The sequence below is a fragment of the Lupinus angustifolius genome, chromosome LG01 (assembly GCF_001865875.1).
Source record: "Lupinus angustifolius cultivar Tanjil chromosome LG01, LupAngTanjil_v1.0, whole genome shotgun sequence".
Classification (NCBI taxonomy): domain Eukaryota; kingdom Viridiplantae; phylum Streptophyta; class Magnoliopsida; order Fabales; family Fabaceae; genus Lupinus; species Lupinus angustifolius.
The window spans coordinates 1,498,134-1,524,139 of NC_032009.1; the positions used below are offsets into that span (position 1 = coordinate 1,498,134).

General features: G+C 30.3%; 2 protein-coding genes across 5 annotated transcripts; one reads left to right on the forward strand and one right to left on the reverse strand.

Moving 5' to 3' along the window:
• On the forward strand, window positions 8,869–13,742 carry LOC109345324 (cytochrome P450 734A1-like). Its single transcript, XM_019584259.1, has 5 exons — window positions 8,869–10,407; window positions 11,628–11,851; window positions 11,973–12,217; window positions 12,349–12,730; window positions 13,146–13,742. The coding sequence occupies exons 1-5, from the start codon at window positions 10,131–10,133 to the stop codon at window positions 13,602–13,604; spliced, it is 1,587 nt and encodes a 528-aa protein (XP_019439804.1). The 5' UTR covers window positions 8,869–10,130; the 3' UTR covers window positions 13,605–13,742.
• LOC109345329 lies at window positions 20,130–24,355 on the reverse strand. 4 transcript variants are annotated; one of them, XM_019584297.1, is made up of 4 exons: window positions 24,221–24,355; window positions 22,928–23,366; window positions 21,928–22,580; window positions 20,130–21,141 (listed from the first exon to the last, which is right to left on the reverse strand). In XM_019584297.1, exons 2-4 carry the CDS (start codon window positions 23,327–23,329, stop codon window positions 21,123–21,125), a joined length of 1,074 nt encoding a protein of 357 aa, XP_019439842.1. In that variant the 5' UTR covers window positions 23,330–23,366; window positions 24,221–24,355; the 3' UTR covers window positions 20,130–21,122. The 4 variants fall into 4 exon arrangements, with proteins under 4 accessions (XP_019439842.1, XP_019439818.1, XP_019439828.1 ...); XM_019584273.1 differs by lacking the exon at window positions 20,130–21,141 and having other exon boundaries at window positions 21,539–22,580; XM_019584283.1 differs by lacking the exons at window positions 20,130–21,141; window positions 24,221–24,355 and adding an exon at window positions 23,774–24,005 and having other exon boundaries at window positions 21,539–22,580.

Genomic DNA, 26,006 nt, shown 5'->3' on the forward strand with positions numbered 1-26,006 from the left:
TTGCTTTTCTTTTTAAGTGTTTCCTAAGACAAGATTATAATAAATACATTCAATATTTAGAAATAAAGGAGGAAATATCTAACATGGAATTATGCAATGTATATATGACCAGAAAATATCTATATACCAACAATGTATATATAATTAGAAAAGATCTATACACTTAGAGTAGAAGAATTTCTTACACTCCCATTACTGCATTATTGATCATTAATTTTCGATCATTATTGACTCATAAATAAAAGTAATAAAATAATTCAAATAAATAGTGGATAATGTACTGATTATATATAAATTTTTAAATTATCAATGCATATATATTACACTCATACATAGTTATAGCAATAAATAAATATTAATTAGCTCATAAAGTTGAAATTTTGAGTAAGTAACCCAATAAATGAGTTATACAAATATTTATGTTGAACTTTTGAGTTAGAATTCATGACTATACAGTTATGTTAAATATTTGATAGATTATCTCATTCTAACATGTTTTTTTTATAAAATATACTTACCAACTCTGATTTCAATGCTAATGCGACTGAAGGAAGAAGAGGACAACATTTGTTTAATTAGTACTAATATATAATCTAATTGGTACTATTTGCATGGAGAAGAAGATGAAATTTGTTGGAAATGAAAGGTTAAAATGGTAAACCTGAAAGTGAAGAAGCAAAAAAGTTATTAGCAGCCTGCAACTGCAGCTGAGTAGGCCTCATGAGTTGATGCAACGAATGCCGCAAAAGGACAAAGTGATGAAAGATACTAAATGATTGAATCAACTAATTTTATATAAAGTTCTGGATATCAGAATCATATTGAATTACAGTGCAACATATAATTTTTTTCATGTGCAAATTTCCAACAGAGGCAGTGACACGTCTCTCCCACTTTATCGCTCATATATGCACAGGTTTCCAAACTATCCCTCCATTTCTTTAAACCAATATAAATACATCATTATTTACCTCTTTGTTAATTTACCATTCACATTAAAAACTCTCATGGCATTATTTTTATGAGGAAAAAAAATGCATACATAGCAGCGATGTATGAATTTTATACATTGACAATACATTATCCATTAATTACTAATTTTTTTTAATGATGTATTGAATGTGTATAAATTTTTATACTAACAATGCATAGACAACACACTATATTTCTATTAGTTACAAAAGAAAACTTATTTTATTTAATGAATACGGAATTCTTTATCACTTGAGTTTATTTAAAATTTAGTTAATGATTTAATTGTTAAAAAATTTAATATATTTAAGAATAAGATTAAGATGAAGATGAAGTATACAGAGATACATAATATATTTCAGATTAGATTATGATAGAGTATATACACACATTCAGTTATGTCTCATCTTTATGTCAGTTTTGTCTGTAAGTGGTGGAAGTGTTGGTGGATTCTTTACTCTTTTATTTGGATGGTGTACTCATTTGTTCAATAAAAATCACAACTTTCTTAAATGCTTACAAATTATCTACTTAAGAATTCTTCATGTTGGCTACTAAACCAATTTCTTACCTGTACTCATCATCTTGTGGGTTAAGATTAATTCCTACCATTTGAACCAATTTTTGTTCACAACTTTAATACTATATATAAAGTTATAGATTGACCAAACCATATATATATCAACAATCCATATAATTATACATTAAGTATAGCTAATTAATAAATTTTTGCATTAATACATGATTGGAGAAGACATAAACCAATGATTTTTTTTTCATCCTTCATTTTTTATCATAAAATTATTAGTAGACAGTCTCTCTGAGCTTTCTACTTTTAAAGGAAATTTACTATGACAACAACTTACACATTATATTGCTAAAATTATACGTGGACTCTGATGCATGCGCAATCGCATGCTATTTGATAGTGAGATTGAACTTTACCTTTTTTCCTTGTTGACCCCTCTGGTAAGTGCGCATTTTCTTCATCAACATATTGTTTAAACAATAAATGTCATCCCTTATATCATCATTATATTAGGAAAATCTTTCTGAAAGCAACTAATTTTCCTTATGGACTTGGCATTGAGTGAAAGTTGAATTTGAATCCTTCACCCTTCTTTTTATGAATGTCAAAAGGTTATCCCATATAAAAGTTATCAAATATACAAAGATATGCCACACAAGTTGTTGCGTATCCTCAACATTGCCATTGACAAATTAAACATAATAAATTAAATAAATAAATAAACTCATGGAGTTGCAATTGATAGAAGTAAATTTTATTTAAACATGGACCCGAATCACAAATAGGAGATACGAGATTTGGTGGGCAGAGATTTGCTACGAAATCATATGTGTATATCCCTTCATTTGCTCTTAATTATGGCTTCTTTAGTTAGTCTCACTCTAATACCAAATAAATCCTTTTGATAACTTTTGAAGTTTTGTGTGTGTGTTCAATGTAGAAGTAACTAGCTAGGAGAAAAATACATAACTCCATTATTGGCGCTAATAATTGTCAATTATTTTCATGCCTTTTTGTTGGAGTCTATCATTGATTCCAATTATTTGTTTTGTCTAATAAATTCCAAAACTTCTTTTCAATTACGTTTTTTTTGTATTTTTCCTGGTCTGTCTTGTTTGTTGTTTTTAAATCTGTCTATTACCAATCATTTTGCTTGAATATTTCTCATTGTCATTATATATTACGTTAGATGATATCAATTATCCAATATTTTATTGGGGATTCCAAATATGGGTGATTGGTAAAGAAGTTTAACCTTGTAATTTAAGAAATGGATAAATTGTGTCTTAAAATATGATGTTAACCTCATATTTTGGCTCCTTGATCCTTATTGTTCATGAAACAACTAACTCTTTGTCCCCTTACGTGTGTTTGGTTACATATGTAGAACAATGTTGTTCTATGATAAATTGTGTTCATTAACAAAACATTGATTTCTACATTTTTTTTAATCGTTTCACATATATTTTTTTGGTCTCCCCGTGTCTGTACATATTAGATCAACCTCCATTTTAGATATTCTCCTTAATAAGACTTCTAATAATCTTATAACTACTTTAATAAGACTTGTAATAATTTCCCTCACAAATGTCCAAACCACATGACACATAATTTTGTAATCTTTTCTAAGTACTATAAAAATTGTCTCAATTTTGTCCTTGCTCCTTTTTGAATGATATCTGAAAATTGACTGCCTATGGAATGTACATGTCCATATGCATGCGTTGTCACTCGGATTTAATAAACCATAGAACTTAAAAATTAAAAACTGTCTCTTCTGTTGGTATATTTAAATTTAGCCATGTGAGGAAAAGAATGATCATTCTGAAATCTTTAGACTTTGCAATGTGGAACATATAACAGCTAAATGAGACCCAAATCATTAATTTCCCGGAGAGAGATAAGTCTATATTCATTGAGTTTGCCAGTGGCGTAAGCAGTTTCAGATTGAACCACAAAATTAATGGAATTAAATCAAAACAAAAAAAATATGATTCTATTCAGTTTCATAGTTTAGTTTGATTAATTTTTTAAAAATCCATATATAATCAGTTCGGTTCAAGGTTAAAAACCAAACATTAGCCATTGATAGATGTATCGCAAACTGACTCAACTACAAACTTTTTACAAATTTACAAAATTTCGGTATTGTATCACATATCAACTAATAAGTTGAAGGTTTTTTTGGAAGTTTCCCATAAATGTTTTCTATTATGCCTCCACGAGAACATTTTCAAGATTAGAAAACAAGACAACTTTATAGAAAAAATTAAATGTATCACCTTTTAAGATAATAAAGACATTAGTTTTTAATGATAAAAATCTTTTGATTAAAACTAGTTCTTTCTTTTGTATTTTTTAAATAATATTCTTATGTCACTTGTTAATATAACCCTATATTATATTCATATTTTTTTTGAAGCAATAGTTAATAAGTAAAAAGTAAGAAATTGAATTGAAAAATCAATATATTCTCTTATTTACATGCTCTCCACAGTACAAATTTAGGCAATTATTACATGTGTTTGTCAACACCATTTGATGGATTTATAAGTTGGCTAACAAATTGATTTGACAAAAAATGATTTACTAATCTTGTTTGGTTAGAGAGGCCCTTAACTCGAGTGTGTTATAATAAGACATGTTGAACATGATTCTTAAATCTTACTAATGAACTTATGTTGGAATGTTTGTTATTTGTAAGGTTTTGTGTAGGCTTTTGAGTTGTGACATGTAGACAACAACTTCTCACAGTCTCATCCCAAAAAAATTTGAAACCCTTTTAATTCTCCTTTATCTTGCTATTTATGTCTAATTGCAGATGTTAATATTATTACTTGATAAATATTAATCATTGAGAGGTAGATTGCTTTGACTTTCACAAGAAAATGAACTAATTGACAGAGTGAAGCAAAATAACAAAGTGTGAAAGTAAAGATTATGCTTTTTGTCCAATCTGGCTTTAGAAACATAAATTTGATTATGGAACAGTTATCCACAAAGTGTGGTGTAAGCAGTTGAGTTTCTGTTAAAAATTTGTAGGACCCATGAGGGGCACATGGCCCCAATATGTTTTGGGTCTATTAGGACAAGATTAGGAAAGGGTGCCTTTGCGTGGGTACTCCACTGTTGGGTCAACTAGAGCAATTTTCCCCACCTAATGTACAGAAGGATACCCTTAGCTAGACAGCGTTGTTTCCATGTGCACAAATTTAAGAACAACATTCCAAAACGACAACCTCCTTTGTGCTCTTCCTCCTCTCGTAACATCATATTTTTGACAACAAGGAACAAGCTATAGGTAAAGATCAAATACCACTGTCTTCCACTTCCTCTCCTAATCATTTCATGGAATTAGCGATGAAAATGAGTCAAGTCGAATCAAGTTGGTTCAATTCAACTTGATAAAGATTGGTCAAACTTAAAACATGATTTGGTTTTTTAAGAAGGCAAATGTTTTGTTAAATGATGACATAATATTTTGACTCGACTAAAGTTCATAAATATTTTGTTAAATTTGTCAGCTCCTTATATCAAATAATGATTATATATTCAACTCAATTAATGAGTAACTAACAATATATTAGTGTAGTGGTGTAAGGTTTCATTAAATATTCATAGAATTTAAAAGGTCAAGAGTTCGATTTCTGAGATCGATATTGTTAAGAAGGACAATCATATATCCTCGAAATTGAATAGTACTTTACCCAAAGCCCATAGGGTGAAAAATACTCTTCATAGTAAACAAAAACTCAATCAATGAGTTGAACTATGTTTGACTCGAGATCAATTCATATATTTAACAAGCTCAAATTTTCAACTCGTGTCTAAATAATTTGTTTCATTAACCAAATTTATCAAAATAATTAATTTGTGATGTCTTAATATTTTTTGGTAAGTAAAAAGATTATATATATATATATATAAAAAGCAGTTAACCCATATACAAGAAAAGAAAAATACTACTAAGCATGTTACTTACAACACTATGTGATACAAAACCAAGGATTCATACACACCATTCTCTACTCACTTCAATCTTTGTTATATGAAGCATCAAGCAAAATCAAGAACCTTTAACACTTAGCTCATAAGTTATCTTTTTTATAAGTTAAAATTTTATTAGATATTGAAGTTTGAGGATTACTATAAGTTATCTTCTTTAATTTGCACTTCTGGTTGATTAAAAGTTTCTACTGAGATCTGAAGCATGTGTGTAATATTAGCTGGTCGCATTGTTTTTGCAGAGTATTGAAGCTCAAGTAAATCTCACATCCTATATAGCAATTAATTATCCTTGTTCAGCATATTTAATTTGATTATTACATTTTTATGTCTAACTAGAAGTTTGCAATTTCGAAGAACTCATTATACAAAGAATGATTGATCTGTGAATTTTGGTTTGATCTATCCCCTGCTTCTCTTCACTTGTCTATTATATTGGCTTTACAATGAAGTATTATTGAGTTGACTCAGCAGGTTCTTTTATATATATATATATATATAGACACACACATTCATGTGCATTCATTCCCGTAATGATTTCCTTGTCGAATCTCATGTATAATTTAAAATTAGTCTTGAGAACTAAGTTTGATTTAATATATATGTGTGTGTTTTATTGAATAACTTTGTCACAAAATCCTCATTTAAAGTTCTTAATATATAGTTCATACCTGCGAAATTTTGTATATTAATCTAGAATGATATATGTGTGTGAGAGAGAGTGAAGATCTTTTGATTCTAACATTAGACGAACCACTTTGCACAAAGAGGTACACATATAGGGGTAGTACATAGTTGGATTTAATAAATTTTTGGATTATAATGAATGAAAAAACCCTAAAGAGATCCATTAAAATATTAACAAAATCAGTCTTTTCAACTATAAATCATTTTAATGGATCTATACCTTGTCAAAGTATAGGTCAAAAACTACAATTGAAATAAGAGCACCACATTTGTTAAGAAAAATAGTAATGGTATTATAATTTAAAAGTGATTATACAAGTCCAAATGGTAGTAAATATACAAGGTGAACAAGAAATTGTATCATATTGACTCACTAAACTCTAGATTGCAACATAATATGACAAACTATCTTATCGCAACATATATTAAAATTTAAAATAATATATATAGCCAATTGTAAAAATATAAAAAATATTAATGTTAAATTTACAAAATTTAAATATATTTAATCAAGTAAATTAACTAGTTCATAATTAATCTCTATGTGATTTCATATTTTGAAATTGCTGGATGATCAATTTGTTAACAATTTTGTTGAAAACTTTTTACTAAACATAAGCACCGGAGATTACCAATTTCCATAGTTGAAAAAACTATATCTACAGTTGTATTGTTAACTTCAAAAGAAGATAAGTTAATGAGTAAACAATGTGTTTTTCGCTTTCAACCAACTTATCTTGAAGATTATTGATTCATTTAAAAAAGAAAATCAACGTTGTTATGCATATCAATGATATAAGTCTCAATTCGATTATCAAACATCATCAAATCAGTTGAACAAAAATCATGTGGAAAAACTTTGTAAATTTAACCAGTTTTATCATATCAAAATTAGAGAAAAAATTGAGTAGACTCAAACAAAATAAACAAAGAAGCGTCTAAATATTTATCTTAGCGAGATATTTTTAAATTATATATCCACAGTATTATAAATTAATTCTATATGAAAATGATTATTTATTTCTCGAAAAAAGAATATATTTAAGGCTTATAGAGTTATATGTGGTATATATATATTTTTCAAAAAACAAAATCTAAGGTGTACATTTGCACACTCACACATACAAATAGCACCATCCCCGAATCAGGGTAAACATACTCCCTAGCTTAAGGTTATGCACAAATATTGAGAAATACTAAAATGATGTAATTTTTAATATATTTTAACTAAAACACACTCATATTATTTCTCATAATTAATCGAAATAATCTTTTCCACTATAATATTAGTTATAAATTACATGCCAAATTCTCATAAACTATCCAATTACATGCATTAAAGTATTGAAACATATGAAAATAGAGGGTGATTGGAAGTAAAATGGGATGCGATAAAATATGATACAATTTATGAAAAAGTAACGCCAGTATGAAATTTGTAAGAGAACAAAAATAATTGTATTCACTCAGAACATATGAGTTACTACATTATATATCATTCACATTTATCATAATTAATTATTCAAATAAAGTAATATAAATAAATGGTAAATAATATATTAAATATGTATAAATTGATATTACATCAATTTCTAAAACATAAAAATGGAAGTAAACTTAGAATTTTATTAAGGTTGATAATCTTTTTCTCTTATGAGTTATTATTTCATCTCCTCTCTTTATCATAAATTCCGCCCGTCTAATTTTGATTGTCATGTTACACTAAGTAAATAACACAAAAACATCATAATATAATCAATGAAAGTTTTAACTAAAATGTAAAATAATGTATTTTGACTAAAATGTGTTTAATAATGATTATTGAGATTATTTACATTTTTATGAGAAATATTGGATAATTAATATATGACAAAAAGACAAAAGTGTAATTTATGTTTGAGTGTAATATCTATGCACTAAATATATAAAGATTTATATATAGTCAATATATCATTCACCATTTATTTGTATTACTTTTTTGAAGAATCAATAATAATTAAATATGAATGATAAATGATACAATAAAATATATAAAACTCATACTCAATGCTTATATTTTTCATTGTTGTGACTCTCTTCACAATAAACTTTATAATTATTATAAATGGAAAAGTATATAAAAACATCATAAACTTTATATCTTTAGTAAATGAACAATATAAACTATTTTTTTCTCATTACACTTTAAACTTGTGGAAAAATAGTGTCAATTAAATAAGAAGAGAGAAGAATTAGAGTAGAGGAAAAAATAATTTTATTCATTTTAAAAAAAGTATAATCAAATGCTATTTAAAGATTAATATCTCATGTTAGCTTATTTCCAATTTCAGCTCGACGAAAATATATATCAATGAATAAAGTTTAGAAAAATAATTAAAGTCAAGAATCAAAATAGTAATTTTGCTTAAATTATTGGAAGAAAAAGAATTTTGTTCCCTTTCACTTAACTTATCTCCCAAAATGTTGCCTTCATCCAACTATTTCTAGTGTCACTCTCTTTTCCACAAAAGTTCTTTTTAAACTTGCAAAATGAATTTTAAATGAACATATCATTGATAGATAAGGGTAAAATGGTCTTAAAAGGATTGAAATTAAAAAATGTTCTCATTCGTTGACTCTTAGAATTCCAATGGCGGCCCCTACGCCGTTGGCCCTGGCTTAACACCTCTCTCTCTTACAATGCCTGATATTTTCCTAATTGGATAGAGAAATTGTGTCATCATATGAACTATTTACAATAATTTGACACTGTTTACACCAAAATGGGTATGAACTATATATAGAGAATTTAATGGAAATACGTGAAATAAGATGAAAGGATGAAATGGTGAAAAGTTGTGCTATTTTTGAATGATTAAGAAGGGAGGAAACAGAGAAGGGTTATGTGTTAAATTCCAATGTGACCCTTATAGATGTTTCTCAAGAAGCTCAATGTATGTTTTTTTGTTGTTTTTTTTTGGACAAAAGAAATCTATTAGGATGAAGACAAAGAAGCGCAAAAGATCCTAATTGCAAAATAAAATGAATTGAGGATAAAGAGAACTAAAAACATCTATGAAGCAAAGCTATCCAATCTCTCAACATTTATTTAAGAAAAAACCCCTTTAAGAAGACCATGGGCTTTAAATAGTAAATGACAAGTTTTTAAAACAAAACAATACAATACATTATCCCGCATTATCCTTCAATTTTAAAGGGAACACGAAGTGGGAGTTGGAGGGATAGTGGCATTCCCTTCCGTTTTCCATTCATCGCAACTAGGGATCTTGTTTTTCCCCATCCATTTCGCTTTTATTCACTCATTACATCTCCTAACACACTCTTGAGGAAAATCAGAATGAGCATCTGATGAAGAAAGCAGGACACAGCATGTTATTGGAAGAAGTATGTGCTGAATTATAGGTTGATTTTGGAGAAGACAGGAAATGTATCATGTGGTTCTAAAATGTAATACAATTTGGTGGATGGATTGAGGTACATGGTTGAGAGTGCAGTACAATTTGTTATAAGTTACAGCTTGTAACTTATTTTTGGGAAGGAGCAAGATGTACGGGATTATAAAATTAGTTTCTGTTATTTGGCATGTTTATAATCTTACACCTTAAAGCTGGAGCCTAAAAATATAAAATCATGTAAGCATTGGGAAATTTCAGATTAAACCAAGGAGGGTAAATATAATAGCAGCAGCACTAGTAGTAACTTACTTGGTCTCTCTCTCTCTCTCTCTCTCCCTCTCTCTCTCTCTCTGTACTATTAAAAGACCAATGACACTAACCACCAACATAACATAACCAAAACAGATAAGAAGCTAAGCTAAAACCCAAAGCCTCCTTTTTCTGTCATCACACTCTACACTGAAGAGAAGAGAGAAAAAAACATACTTTTAATTTCTGTGTTGATTTCTCTAACAAAAGACAAATTTTATTCTCAAACTATCATGGAAGAGCTCTTGTCTTGGTTCAAGCTTATTTCTTTTTCTTTAGTGTTTCTTCTACTTGTGCTCAAGGTTACAGTGGTTCTATGGTGGAGACCTAGGAAAATTGAAGGCCATTTCTCTAAACAAGGAATCAGAGGACCCCCTTATCGTTTCTTCATTGGAAACGTTAAAGAACTTGTTGACATGATGTTGAAGGCTTCTTCTCAACCCATGCCTTTATCTCATAACATTCTACCCAGAGTCTTTTCCTTCTATCATCACTGGAAGAAAATTTATGGTACTTTTACTTCTCCTTTTCATTCTTCACTTAAAATTGTTCTCTCAACAAAAATATATATTCATTTCCACCCTTTTCGATAGTTTTCAAGACATGGGTTTCATGTTTACCTTCAAAACTCTTTATCCATTTCAAAGTGAAAAAAAGCGTTTTGTTTTACGTATATTTTTTTAGACTTGTTTGAGCTATGTGAATAAGGTTTTTTGTGATCACTAGTTGGAATGATTTCACAGTCATCCTAATCATCATTAAAGTTGGCGCTCTTCAGTGTGATGACTCATGATAATAATAATGATGATGGTGGTGGTGATGTTCTTCTGGTAGTGTTATGATTCTAGCTTCAGAATTTGAGAGTGTTTGAATGACTTATTCCGGAGTTAGGGTGCTTCTTTTTTACAACCTTTTCAGGCTTTTCTTTATTTCCTGAGCTAGCTCCTAGCTGTTTGATGCATGATGTTGAAGTTCCAAGTTTGGACTGTAGCCCCCACCTGACCTGGTTTCTTTCTCTCATATTTTTTTCTTTATTTCTCCACTATACCCTCCTTGAATCCTCAACTCGCAAGAAAAATCCAACTATGGGCTTGAGTTTGATGTGTAATGAGAAATCTATTTCCTACTGAATTCTCTGTAAAGATGTCAGTAATACAAATCTTGTCCATATTCTAAATTTCCTTTCCTTATTATAAAACATCAAGATTATTTATTAAGTATTCTCACATACAAAGTCATATATAATTTTTACGTTGGATAAGTGCACTTTTTTGCTCCCTTTTCTATGCCTTCTCTCTTTTGTTTTTGTATGTGGAGGAATTGAATTTTGACAATGTAGTTGTATATGTTTGGTAACAGTTTTAAAATTCTTGCTGTTTATGCCTTCTCTATCTCTCTCAATGTCTCTGTGCTTGTAGGGTCTACACCCACCACTAGCCATGCTTCCTCTGAAACTAATGCCTGTCATGTTTCCTGCTCCTTACTCTTTTGCAAACTTCACACTTACTACTTCAGGCACTGTGGTAGTTCCCATCTTGGTGTAAAAATACAAATTTAAATACAATAATATATGATAATGATAATAATAATAATAATATAATAATATGATATTCCATATATGTGGTTGATAACTTGATATGATAACCTCATTAATTAAAGACTAATATTGGTACTTATTAAACAATTAATCTCATATGTTAAGTATATTAATTAATTTATCATGTTTGCAGGTACAACATTCCTAGTTTGGTTTGGACCCACTGTTCGTCTTACCGTGTCTGATCCAGACCTCATACGAGAAATATTCACATCCAAGTCAGAATTTTATGAAAAAAATGAAGCTCCCCCACTTGTGAAGCAGCTAGAAGGTGATGGGCTCCTTAGCCTCAAAGGAGAAAAATGGGCTCACCATAGAAGAATTATCTCTCCCACTTTCCACATGGAAAATCTCAAAGTAATTAACTCATAGCAACAAAAAAACATTACTATATAAACTAAATAATTTTTTAAACATCAATAGTACAAAACAAAATTATATGTCCAATTAATATATGTGTTTTTTTTTTATTGTATAGTGTTTGATACCCGTGATGGGAACAAGCATGGTTGAGATGTTGGAGAAGTGGTCGGTAATGGGGGATGAGAAAGGTGAGGTGGAAATTGAAGTTTCAGAGTGGTTTCAAAACCTAACCGAAGATATCATTACTAGAACAGCATTTGGAAGCAGTTATGAAGATGGCAAAGCCATTTTCAGGCTACAATCCCAACAAATGCTCTTAGCTGCTGATGCATTCCAAAAAGTCTTCATTCCAGGTTATAGGTACAAACTTAGTTCATTTTAGTTATAATACAATCATCTTATTATATTATACTTATATTAAGTACTATGGACAAGTTATAAATTATTGTTATAGTAATGTTTTGTTTATTTGTTATGCACAATATTTATAGATTCTTTCCCACAAGGAGGAATATAAAATCTTGGAAATTGGAGAGGGAAATTAAGAAATCTTTGGTGAAGTTGATCGAAAAAAGGAAAGAGAATTCGAGTGAGAATGAGATGAGAGTGGAAAAAGGAGCAAAGGATTTGCTGGGGCTAATGATAAATGCATCCAAAGCTAATTCATCATCCAATGTTACAGTGGGTGACATCGTGGAAGAGTGCAAGAGCTTTTTCTTTGCAGGGAAACAAACCACATCAAACTTGCTGACGTGGACGACCATTCTCTTAGCTATGCACCCACAATGGCAGGACCAGGCACGTGATGAGGTCCTCAACATGTGTGGAGCACGTGACCTTCCTACAAAAGATCATGTTGTAAAGCTCAAGACGGTAAGCAAAACAAAAACAACCTCTCCCTTAACTCCATCCCCTTTATGCTCATTCAGAATAGGATTTAATTTTTACATAAATCATGTTTTGTCTCTTTAGCCTTTGTCTTTGTTTCCTCACATAACAAACCAAATTGCCACCTTTTGCTTCCTCTTACCCCTAGTGAAGGAACATGAAGTGCAACTTTTGACATTTACATTTTTCCAAGTGGCAATTATATCAAATCAATTTAATTTCTTCAGCCCCATCATCAAAATATGGGTTTTGTCCTATTATTTCTTCATGTGTATGATTTCTAGTAAGAAGTAAATGTCCATTATTAACATATAAATTGTTTATGATGTGTTATTAGCATAAATAAATAAACTCTTTTATCATTTATAATCTAATATTATGGGCCTACAATTTTGTGCAGCTGAGCATGATTGTGAACGAGTCTCTAAGACTATACCCTCCAACAATAGCCACAATCAGACGGACCAAAAGAGATGTGGATTTAGGGTGCTACAAGATACCACGTGGGACAGAGCTATTGATTCCAATCTTGGCCGTTCATCATGATCAAGGGATATGGGGCAATGATGTAAATGAATTCAATCCTGGCCGTTTCTCAGAAGGGGTAGCGCGTGCAGCGAAGCATCCTGTGGCTTTCATACCTTTTGGTCTAGGTGTGCGCACATGCATAGGACAAAACCTTGCAGTGCTACAAACCAAACTTGCCCTTGCAATCATGCTTCAGCGTTTTAGTTTCAGGTTGGCCCCTACTTATCAGCACGCACCAACGGTTCTGATGTTACTCTACCCGCAGCATGGGGCACCAATCATTTTCCAACGTTTGTCCAAAATAATTGATCATCATCATCAAGGGTCCTGATTGGATGTTGGATTCCATCTAATGTTGCAAATTTCTCTAGAGTATATATGTGGCTTCAGTTTATAGGCACTGAAAAATATATTCACGTATGCTTCTTTTTTTTTTTCATTGAAAAAATGAGAAAATCTTGATGTAAGAGTTTTTTATACTTTCATTATTATTATTGATTTTTTTAAAATGAAAGTAATATACATAAATGTTAGATGATGCACTGTATATGAATATATATAGGAATTAAGAACTAGGAAAGATGTGTGGTGAACAAATTTAAGGTGGTGCCCTTCCCCTTTGTCCATGGACATTTTATCTTATGTTTTTTTCCTTCTCTTCAGAACATTTCTTTCATTTTGACAGAGATTTGTAATTTTGTAATGCATTTTTGGCGGTTTGGTTGTCTTTTTGCACTGTGACCATTGGTTGTCATGTGATTATTTTATCCTCTAAACATTTTTCACTGTTTTTCTTGTATGCTTCATCAATGTTAAATTTCGTCAATTGCCAATATGCAATCCATTGGGCTTAAGAGTATATAACTGATGGCAAGGGTTTAGTTTGTAGTGAGCAAAAAAATCAAAAAAATTAACCATTCATATATTAGATTTCATCTTCAAACCAACATTTATCTAGAGTTGATCAACAAGTATATAAATGTAGGAATTAAGGTAAAAGATATGATACTTCCAATGATTTAAAGTAGGGTGTTTAAAATAAATGAGTAGTGATGTTGGTACCTTTTTAATCTTTTAATGAATTAAGATGTAGAGACACTATCAAATTGTTCATTTTAGGCATGTTTAGCAACGCATGAGAGATACTCATAATTTAGTTTATGGATGCTTTGAATGAAAATAAACTTGTAATCTTGTTTAGTCATAAGAAATTTTAAGAAAGGTAATTTTAGGAATATTAGCTTTGATTTGAGAAATCCCTTATAGTAATTTAGCCTCCATTATTTTTAATTGTCATGGAAGGATGTAACATATAAGTTAATAATTATAACTAAAATGTCTATTAATATTAAATTTTTATGAGTATTTGTCTAATTTGCTTTTTATCTCTCCCTAATAATTATAGTAGCTATATTCCATTTATTATATCTCTTAATAATTATACAAGTGAAAAAGAAATAAAATCAATAGTTGTGGTTCTGTAATAAAGACAAATAAATAGAAACAATAAAAATTTCAACCTAATTTTATCAAACACAACCTTAAACATAAGTTTGTCTCAAAAATTGTCAGTAATAGGATGTACCAACTATTAAGGAGAATCACTTATATAAATATGTATTTACATGGAGACATCCAATAAAATATTGATAACATGTTAAAAAAAATTATAATAAAAAAAATTTAGTCATAAATAATAGTATAAAAAATATAAATATATTTGTATCTAAATATGATATGTTGTATACATTTTTCTCATTATAAAGTTGATGAATGCACATTGGAAATCAGAATTCTAAAACATGATTTGCCATTAACATCTAAGAGCAACAAATTTTTATGATTGGTTGTCCCCAAAGAAGAAGCACTGGCCAAGATTTAGTATTTCATGATATCACCCTCCATGATGAAGAATGATTACCTTTTGAATTTCTCAGCACTTTTGCGATCTCATAAGATGTAGTTGCAGATTTCTAGAACAAAACTCATGAGTAACACAGCGATACTAGTAACTAGTTAGGGACTGAGCTATAACGTCCTTCACTTTCCCAAAAAGACATGTTATAATATCTCTTTCTTATTGCATTGTAGCAATTCGAACTTTCTTGAATTAAGGGAGTTATTGGCATACAGGTAAGATTGCGAAACCCCATAGTTGTTGGGTTTCTAAGTTCTTTCTTATGTAACATAATTTATTCGCTTTACACTTGTGAACCGTGCAAATACCGTTTTCCCGCACCACGCATTCACCACAACTTCGTACAAGTCCTTTGTAAATTGTTTTTGGCTAATTAAGATTTAAGAAACGCATGATGCCCCTTTCTTTAAAAGTAACGTTTGTTGATCAACTTTTTGTTTCTATTTTTGGTACTATTAATAGTATCTTTTTTGATAAAGAATTAATCAATTTTGATGTTCGTGATTGTCTTTTCTGACAAATATCGCTCATAGGAATCGAATCATCGACCTTGCAAATTTAATGCCTTGTTGGTCTTTTTGTTTCTCTTTAATTGTTGTGTTCACAAAATTTAAGATTATATTCACATATTCTCATTATTATCTAAAGAGAGAAAAGATAAAATAATTGTGAAGAAAAGTGAGGAGGGGAATTGAAAATGGTATGATTTGTGTAAACAAAAAATAAATAAACTAAGCTTATTTGGTAACTAAGTGAGTACTTAAAATAAACATAAACTAACTTAACAATTGGGAAAGAACATATATAGGCACATTGCCATTATTTTTATAATCATATTTAAGGGGGCAAATGGGAAATAGCTTCATTGTATTTATTATATAGTGATATGTTTGAAGGCCCACACAGATAAGTAAGAAGATATGTGTTACTTGAAGAATTTAAAGCAAGAATTGTACCTTTAAGACATGAAATGTTGTTTGGAAGCAAAAGGGACCATAATCCAGCATGCATCCAGCACATTGTTTATTGATGGTCTTTTATGGGATTTGTAGCATTTGAGTTGTAATTTAGTAAGAAATAAGATTTAGAGGAACACCCTTGTGTACTACTTTTTGGGATCTTCTCATGCACCTTCCCATGAGAGAGAGAGAGAGAGAGAGAGAGCTCTAATTTCTTTGGTCCCTAAGATGCATGTGGTTAGGGGAGATCTTATTGTTGTCTCCTAAAATTCTAATTTCAATATTTCCTTTTTAACGTTTATTAAAGGAAACAAAGCATGCCATGAAGCATGTTGTCCAATCCATTATCAACTTATTTTATATAATTCTCATTTTGTTTCTATTGTAACCAACTCATTAATTTTCTTGGGTATTTTCCTTTTATAAGAAAAATTGGGAAAATTTTGCATTCTCTTTACTTTTTTTTGTACAAGTAAGAATATTTCTATATATTTTGGGTAAAGAATTAAATTTTTTTTGAGATGCGTGATTATTTCTCTCAACAAATATTACTCTGAAAATCGAACATTTAATCTTATATCACGAGATCAACATTTTGTTAGTTCCTTACTTTAATTTTAATACAAAATGATAAGACTAGCTAGTAGCCACTTGTTAAGAATTATTCTTGGTCAAAATATATTAGCAAGAAATCTTTACATAGTTTAATGTTATTTCAAAGTTGTGTAATATATTTAAGGAAAGATAATCTCCCACAAATTATTAGAGAAAGAATCCAATAGAGAAAGGTAATGATTCCCATTAAGAAAGAATAATTATGAAAAATATATTTAATTGTTGATAAGTTTAATATTACTAATTATTTTGACCAACTTTCTTAGTCCATATTAAAACTCTTCAAAAGAGTTCTATAGAAAGACAAAAAAATATTAGCATGGGTCATTTATCTATGTTAATCTTGGAACTTGTGTTATATAATTTGTGCTATAAAATTATTCTAAGGTCATTATTATTATTTGGATTTAATATGTATATACTAATAAGTATTTGTTACAGTATCAGTATCAGTAAATCTCTACCATTCATATGTTAGTTATTATTGACTTTTAAACAAAAATATTACAAATCAAATGAATAATATGTTAACAGTATAAAAACTTTACACTGTCAGTGCATAGATTTTAAACTCTTATTTTATTATTTTTATATGACTTGGCATTCCATTTAGTCAGTATTTTGGTTGGCATAACTCAAGTATACTTCTGTTGTGAATTACGGATATCACAGTTTAAGAAAAGTATTTATCCACACTTATATATAGTGTATTATATTTATCTTATTTCCGACAAATTTTTATCATTACCGATAAATTTTGGCCGTTTAGGAGTTGTTTTTTATTCTCGCAGTTTATGCTTTGAGCATATAAATCACATAAAACAAGAACATAATGTCTCACGCACTAATATTTCTTATTATCCAATTTTTTTACTGATTATTTCGCATCTCTCTCACTAGTATAAGTATTCACTAATCCCCGTACTAATTGTAGTGTCTATTGATTCATGAATGATACACATATTTCTATATAGTACATTTATTCTAATTTAATGCCTAAGAGTTTAATTTTAGTATACAAATATATATTATGCTTTGTCTTAGCATTCGGCGTTAATATCAAATTCAATAATTATAAATGATGAATGATATAAAAAACTCTTAAATATTTGAGATGTATGGCACGGTATTTTTCCAATAATAAGAAATGTTGCATTAAATTAATGATGAGTGTCCCCTAATTAGGCACTGATGCCAAAGAAATTGAGCTGGTTAATGTCTGCCATTGTTTAATTAAACCTTGTGAGTCTGTCATGTTTACTCTGATTGCCAAAGAATTATGTCTCTATGAACATGCAATTTCTCTGCATTAAACCTTGACTTAGAATCAATATCTCAGTGTGTCAGTTTCTGCAGAGATATTATCAATTTTCCATTATTTGGATACTAGGAAATGTGTAATTGGAACCTTTAATTCCTTTCAATATTCCTGGATTAGGTGGATTTGCTGGCCATAACTCCAAAACAGAGAGACAATGACATTTGTTTTTTTTATATGCTAAAATGGGAATAAGGGGTCAATTTAGTTAGACTTTTGGTCAAAAAATTACAAACAATTTCAAAGTGAACTAGTGAATTTAGAATATCTTATACTGAAAATGTCTTTTCTCTTTTCAAATGTTTGTTTGTTATGTGTCATTAAGTTTTGATATACATTCTCAACTATAAACTCATGAAAATGACTCCACCAATTAACAATATTCAACCCTATTAGAAAATTGTTATGTTTTCTTTAGTACGATATACAACCCTATCTCTCGACGTATATGTTAAAAATATTGTATTGTTAGTAACAAAACGAACTTTCATGATTCGTAGGCCTAAAAAAATGTTAGTATTGGATTATTAGATAAATGATTAATCCTTCATGCACAACAAAAAATGAAATATCCCTAAAGTTCTTTCATGATCTCAATTGTCATTAATATGTAACTGACATAAAATAAGTTGAATATTGTATTGTCTATTAAATGTATATTTGAATAAGTTTTATATCACATTAATAGATAGACCGCTGTGTTATTGGCAATTTGGCACAAGAGGGATAAACAAGAATACAAACAACCTATGTAATTATTTCCTTTTCTTTCTCATATATTTTATATAGAGTTTTTTTTTTTGTTTCCGACAGATATCATCATATTGGAGGCAATTATGTTCGAGCCAACAACATAAATGCAATAGCTATGGTACAACAGTCCAAGATAAAATGGTAAATAAACTCAGAATCTTCTCAACCTCAACAGCACCTCATGTTTAATGGGGATGAATATTAGGAGATATAGGACCAAGTTTTGAAAAGACCTGTCCCATATTATTTCTCACAATTTACTTATACTGTTCATTGAGATATTGAGATACACTAGCTTTAATGTGATGTGCATAATGTAGAGGTTGAAAGTGACCCTAAAATGCTTATTCAAAACTTGTAGGCTTTCTCTGTCTCTAAGAGTGACAGAGAAAGGCAGCATCACATGGGAGAACCAATCATGAAGGAAGCAAATGAGACAATGGTAGAGGATTTGGTGGAGCCACATTAATGCATGACTCATTTGTAGGTTTTCTATCCATCATCTCCTTTTAAAAGGTTCTTAGAATATATATATATATAGATGTGAAACTTATTGTGTTGAGAAACTAGAAATCTGAATATTATTAATTATGAAGGTAGACAGAATAATATTAGCATAGTATAATTCTCATAATAGAACTCATCTATAACATGTAATAGGTTTTACATATATAGGACTTCCTAGTGGATAACTATTCGTTTCACTATGTTAGTAGTCTTCTGTGTCCTTTCTCAATTTCATTTTGGTTTAGTAGGCTTCAGCCATCTCGGTCCAACTAAGAACAAAACTCATTCTTGATCTTTTTGGGCCTGGATTCAATTACCCTTCCTTAATAACCCATTTGATTTTTTAAGATGAAAAAAAGAAAAATAACACATTTAATTATATGAAGACTGGTTTAGTTGCCGTAAATAAATATAAACAAGAGTGTAAAATCTATACACTGACAGTGTAAAAATTTATACACATGCATTCTACCATTCATTTGGATTACCATTTTTGAAAAGTCAATCATAATTAAATATCAACGATGGATGATGCAATGACAGTGTATAAAACTCATATATTGTCAGTGCATACATTATTTTGTTTATAAACAATGCTGAAATTAAAATATAAAATCTCATAGGAAACTTGGACAGTCTCATAGTGTTCTAGCAGTAGTGATGTAGAGCAACCAGGATATAGTTGAAGTAATAATAAATATATTTCCAATTAGAATATGAACACAAACTGATAATGAACATAGAATCTATATAGTCATTTGTGTATCATTGCTCAGTATTAGTATTGGAGAGAAGGTATATTCCATCTAGCCCATTAAGGGTATTCTGGCATAACGATATCTTGTGAAATTCAGGCTTTAATGTGGCCATGTTCTTCCAAGAGCAATTTCAACATTTTGCAACTGAACTTTGCTGAGCAATGCAAGCTTACAACCACAAAAGGAAAAGAGAAAAAAATGTTCGGTTACTGATAAAGTAGTACATATACAAGTACTGGAACAATATTGTTCAAATAACATAGTAGGTACTAGATGAATTGAAGGGATAATACAATTGATCAATATCACAAAAAGCAAAATGTACTCCCAAGACCCTTTCTAGCTTGCAATTTCAACTGCATTTCACCTATTGATACTGAACCCCTCCCACCCTCTGTAAAAATGCTACTTCTATACTAATTGAGGCAACTTAATCATGTTACTATTAGTTTATAATATATGTGATGATCAGTTGTTCTGTTCTACACAGACGTCCATTATAATTATCTATTGTAAGGTTCTTCTACTGCTGTTAGAATCAAATTAACATTTCAAAGTAGTGTGCAATTTTAACTTTTTAACCATTAACTAATAACTAGGCTTCTACATGCAACATTTCGTGTGTGTGTGTGGAATAGCAATGATCATTTCATTTGCAGACAATGATAGTGAGACATGCATCAGCATGTAAAAGATATCATAATTGGATAAGCTAAGGTGAAAGTTTGAGAGAACAATTCGTCTTTCACATATCAGGGTCAGCTCATGGCAGATTGGCAGCCACAAAAACTGTGAGCATCCTTCCTCAAAATGGATATCTGAGGCTCATGGCTCTGAGCATTCTTCCGCAAAACAGACATCTGAGACTCATGGGTGGCCTGAGTGGAGTAATGCGAGAACTCCACAAGACTATGGAAGTGCTGGCTCATCAAGAGTGATACGACAAAAGCGAGCCCTTGTCTACACCAAGGGAAAGGAGGCAAGCACCAATATCATCGGTAGACACCATGAAGAAACACGTCTATGCCTCCAACTCAACCCTGGAAAATGCAGGGGAAGCATTATAGTATCTGCAAATGACATTGTTTACACTTCCAACTTATGGAGTGGCAGACAAATAAGTAAAGGTAAAACTCAATACCATGTTTGTATAGAGATATTTAGAAAGGGGAAGAAAACTTCTTTCTGATTAAAGAGATCCGAAATGAATGCAAAATAATCTTTTGAAGTCAACTTAGCATGAACCATAAAGAAAATATACAAACTTAAGTCCCATAAAGCATACTAGCCATTGAGCCTCATTGATAAACCAACATTTTTTTAAGGTACAACTTAATTCCAAGTATCAGTTGTCATATGATTTCTTCCAAATGTCTGAAAAATCTGGATATTTTAATGATCATGTGAAGTATGACTAGCATAACAAGGCCATGGGAATTAAGAGCATAAATGAACAGATTAACAAAAGATCAGAGATGTTCACTAATATATATATTCATTTCAAACTATATAACTAAGGTAAAACATAAATGAAGGAAGGAAGGAAATATTTCATCTTGCTTCTTACAGTTGAATGAGGCTAAGAACAAACAGTTATGAAAGTCTACCACTGAGGAAAAAGTATTAAATTGAAGAGATAAAATTCCTGTCATCTGAAAGGAATAATGTTTTCAGAAGAAATCAAGTTTCTTAGCTCCTTTAAATGTTCATCGTTTGATATGTGGAGCGAAAGACGGAGGTTTGTCATTAATGCTTCTTGTTCCCAACTTAAGGGTCCTGATGCATGCAATGCCTCAATGGTACATCGATAGGCATGCAACTCTAACCTATGGATTTCAGCCGCCAATTCTTGTTGTGTTGGAGGGGAACAACTCCCTTCATCATATCCCACATGGCAGTAAGATTCAGCATCACTAGATGAACTGTTAACATCGTTAAAATGACATGCAGATACAGAAAATGGCAATTTATAGGAATTCCTGCCTGGTATACTACAACTGCCAACAGAGCATGTAACACTATCAGCATCATTTGAATCAAAGTTTTCTCTGAGTAAAAAACCAATAACACCAGTTTGTTTCCTCCTCTCTATGTCTATATCAGAAATTCCATTTTTTGTGTTGTTCAGAGAAGCAGGTATACATTCTTCAGCAAGCACATCTCTTGGAAAAATGACACCGTGCGGTGTGGGCAGATTTCTAACCACCGCTCTTTGACATCTGCCTTTGTTCTCAATTGCTCTAAACTTAGGAGGAGGTTCAGCATAGGCCTCAACTTGTGAATAGCTTCCTCGTTTCAATGTTTTAAAAGAAACGGGACGGGATTCCAGCACAGTCAGTTCTTTCCTTTGAGGATTACAGACATTGGAAACTGACAGTTTTGTCTTTGCAGCTGTCTTCTGAATTTCAGCAGTAGAAAATACATTCTGTCTGAGATTGAGTGCACTATCACGTTTTCCATTCTCACAGCTGGCTGGACCCTGAAAATAGGAGAAAGATAAAGCATATTTAACAATAAAATAGCATTGAAGATCCCAAAACAACAATTCAAGGAATTACTCTTCATAGCTAATTATAAAATAAAAACAAAAGAGGACAAAACTGGGAATATTGAAAGCATAACAATACAGACAATCTAAACAAACTGTCAGTTTATTATATTTTGACTACTTACTTATAGCATTGAATAAATGGAAATTCAAAAGTTCAATCAAACCATTCAACATATCATATATATCTAGGTCCAGCCTGCATTGTAAACAACACTTGGCAATTGCTAAGGAAGGTGAATGAAACAAAAAAGATTCATAAGGAGAAATAAAGGTACCTCTCCGACCACAATCCACCTGCCATCCTGCCAAGACTGTCTCACCCGAATATCAAATTTACTCACTTGAAATTCCAAAGAAGAACCAAGTAGCCTCACCAAAATGTACTTTTTCCCTAAAACCTTCAAAACTGTAGCCATTTTCCAAGAGAAATTGTGGAAGATCTCCACAACATCACCCGGACACCAAATACCAACTAGTTCAATTGCAGGCGGACACGGCCTAATGGCCTTCTTGGATACCTTCTCCACGATTACCTCACCATCAGCACCTTGATATCCATCATATCTAATAGTGCAGTACTGGCCATTACCACAAATGATCTCTGCACATAGCCAGGAACCAGAAGGCACCTCCGCTTTGCTTAACACTTCCACCTTAGCTCCTTCCTTGAATCTCATATCGCAAATATATCACTGCAATTTTCAACTCAATCACCTGTTGCCCAATAAAAATATCAAAATAAGAAACAAGGCATAATAATTACTGAGAAAGTTATAGGAAAACACTTATAGTCACCCTTTGACCATTGTCAACATGTTGAAGCCATATAATCGATGACATAAAGATAAATAAACATATAAAGAAAGACATATAACAGGTCATGGTAATAGCAAAGACATCATTTTGAAACTCTTAAATTTAATTAATTTAGATCTTGACTTTTAAGACCAGAGGAAAAAACTAATCTTGAGGCATAAAGTTCAAAATTTTGACCAGGAGAAAAAGCAGAGGACCAAACAAAGCACAACACCAAAACTCGTAGCAAGTACATGTTCAAAGTAGACAACGAATACAGAATAATATAATTTAAAATAAAAATGAAAACATGAACGATGACACACCAATCAGTTATCACAAACTACAAAGTGCTATGATCAGAAGAAAAACGAAGGTCGTTAAATCAATTTCACATCATTTGAATGCTAAACCCGATCGAATTTTCTCAACGCCAGTGATTTGCTGAGTTTCAAGGTTCTATCTTTTTTTTCTAAATTAAAAAAATAATTAAAAATTTATGTGCCTTCGTTATTCCTATACATTTTATTATAATATAATAAGATAATGAAAACACATTATTACCGAATCAAGCAATGATAACCAAACAAAAAGCAAAAGAAACAACAACATCAAAAAATGATTCGTAAATTTGAAAATGAAGCTTGTTTATAATTATTAAATGATTAATTAAGCAAGGAAATGAAGAACATAAAAACTAAATTACTACATGAAACTGCAAGTGTAGAGAATGAAGAATTTTAAGAAAAGCGAAGAGAAGAAAATTAAGTGACCTTGATTCGTTCCCGATTCAGAAGACGATCTTTACGTCTCTGTGATTTTCACTCTCTCGTCTTTGTTATTGTCATTGCGGTTGTTGCAACATTTTCTTCTTCTTCTTCTTCTTTTTTTCCTTTTTGTTTTTATTTGAATAATTATCTTATTACTTGTTTGTTTCCTATGGATTTATTTTATTTTATATATTTAATTATTTAAATAAGGAAGCTTAATATACAAAGTTGAATTTTCTTTGCCAAGCTGCGAAGTGCTATGAATAGCTTGTTGAGGTTGGAATTAACTGTTTCATTTTACTGCAAACATTCCTTTTGTCCTAATGTGTCTTTACTTTGGGTATGTATGCTACTTCAAACTAGATATATTATAATTATCATGGATGTTCATAAAAATGACTTTTTTTATATAAATATATTACTTTATATCAGTTTGGGAAAATTAAGAAAAAATGTGCAGCAATGGAATATAACTCAAGTGCCATTCTGACGAGAGTAAAAGATGTATACATCGAAAGTGTAAGAGGTTTTTACACTATCACTCCATTATCTACTATTCATTTTCAATTATGTTTGATTTTTCACAAAAAGTAATCTAAATGAAGGGTGGATAATGCACTGATTGTGCATAATTCTTTACAGTGTCAGTGCATCACTATTACACTCTTCTAACGCATCTATATCTATATATTACTTTAAATCTAAAATATTTTTATGAAATATATGTTTGGTGTATCTAATCAATCTTAGGCTTGGATAAGATGGGGAAGATGAGTTAGACAATGTATTTTTAAATAATAAATATGTTATAGATCAATGATATGATAATAAGAATATATAGTTATATCTTTGACCAGAAGCAACATATTGTATTGTTTGAATAATATTATCAAAAATAGGTAGAAGTTCTTGTATTTAACAAGTGTGAGTAAATAACTCACTTCATGAGTCTATGATACAAATTTGAACACAAAAGATAGACATAGATACATTTAAAATAATAATAATGTGATTATAAGGAAGATCAATTTTATATGTAGACAAAAAACTAATTGGATAAATGAAAATGAAAGGGAATTAAATATTTTAGATTTAAGTTATGGTACACTAAGATAAAAATGGAGTGAATATTATTGTAGATTACCTTTTATCTTTGAAATTTGCTATAATTGTTTTTATTTAAATATATTAACTCAACGACCATAAAAAGGGAAAATATATTTTAAATTTTTTTTAAATAAAAAATAAAAGTACAAATAAGTTAAATAAAAAATAAGGTAACTTTTTTGTACTACCACCTGTCATTTTGGGTATGGAATTAATTTATTTCAGGGTTCATGGCTGCCCCTCCCAAGAAGTGTCTCTCTCAGGAATCGAACTGATAATTTTTAATCATATTCAAATCTAGCATGGTCTTATAATTGCTAGATTGTAGTTTAATTTTTGTAATAGATAGGTTATGCTACATTGCTGGTAAAAAAATCACATACAATTTCTAATTATAAAATACTTATCCAAAAAGAACCATACACATTTTAAATTTAGATTTTGTTTTACCAAGCTAACTTATAATTGCTAGATTGTAGTTTAATTTTTGTGATAGATAAATCTTAATATATTATTACTTGTAGTAAGTGGGACCGAAACAATTATTCTCTTTATCACTCCATACAATGTTAATATATTAGATTGTAGCTTAATTATAATTACAAATTTTAGATTATAATTATGAAGCTTGCCTAAAGCTTATAGTGATGTCACGTATTGAGAATAGTAAAACAACATCGCT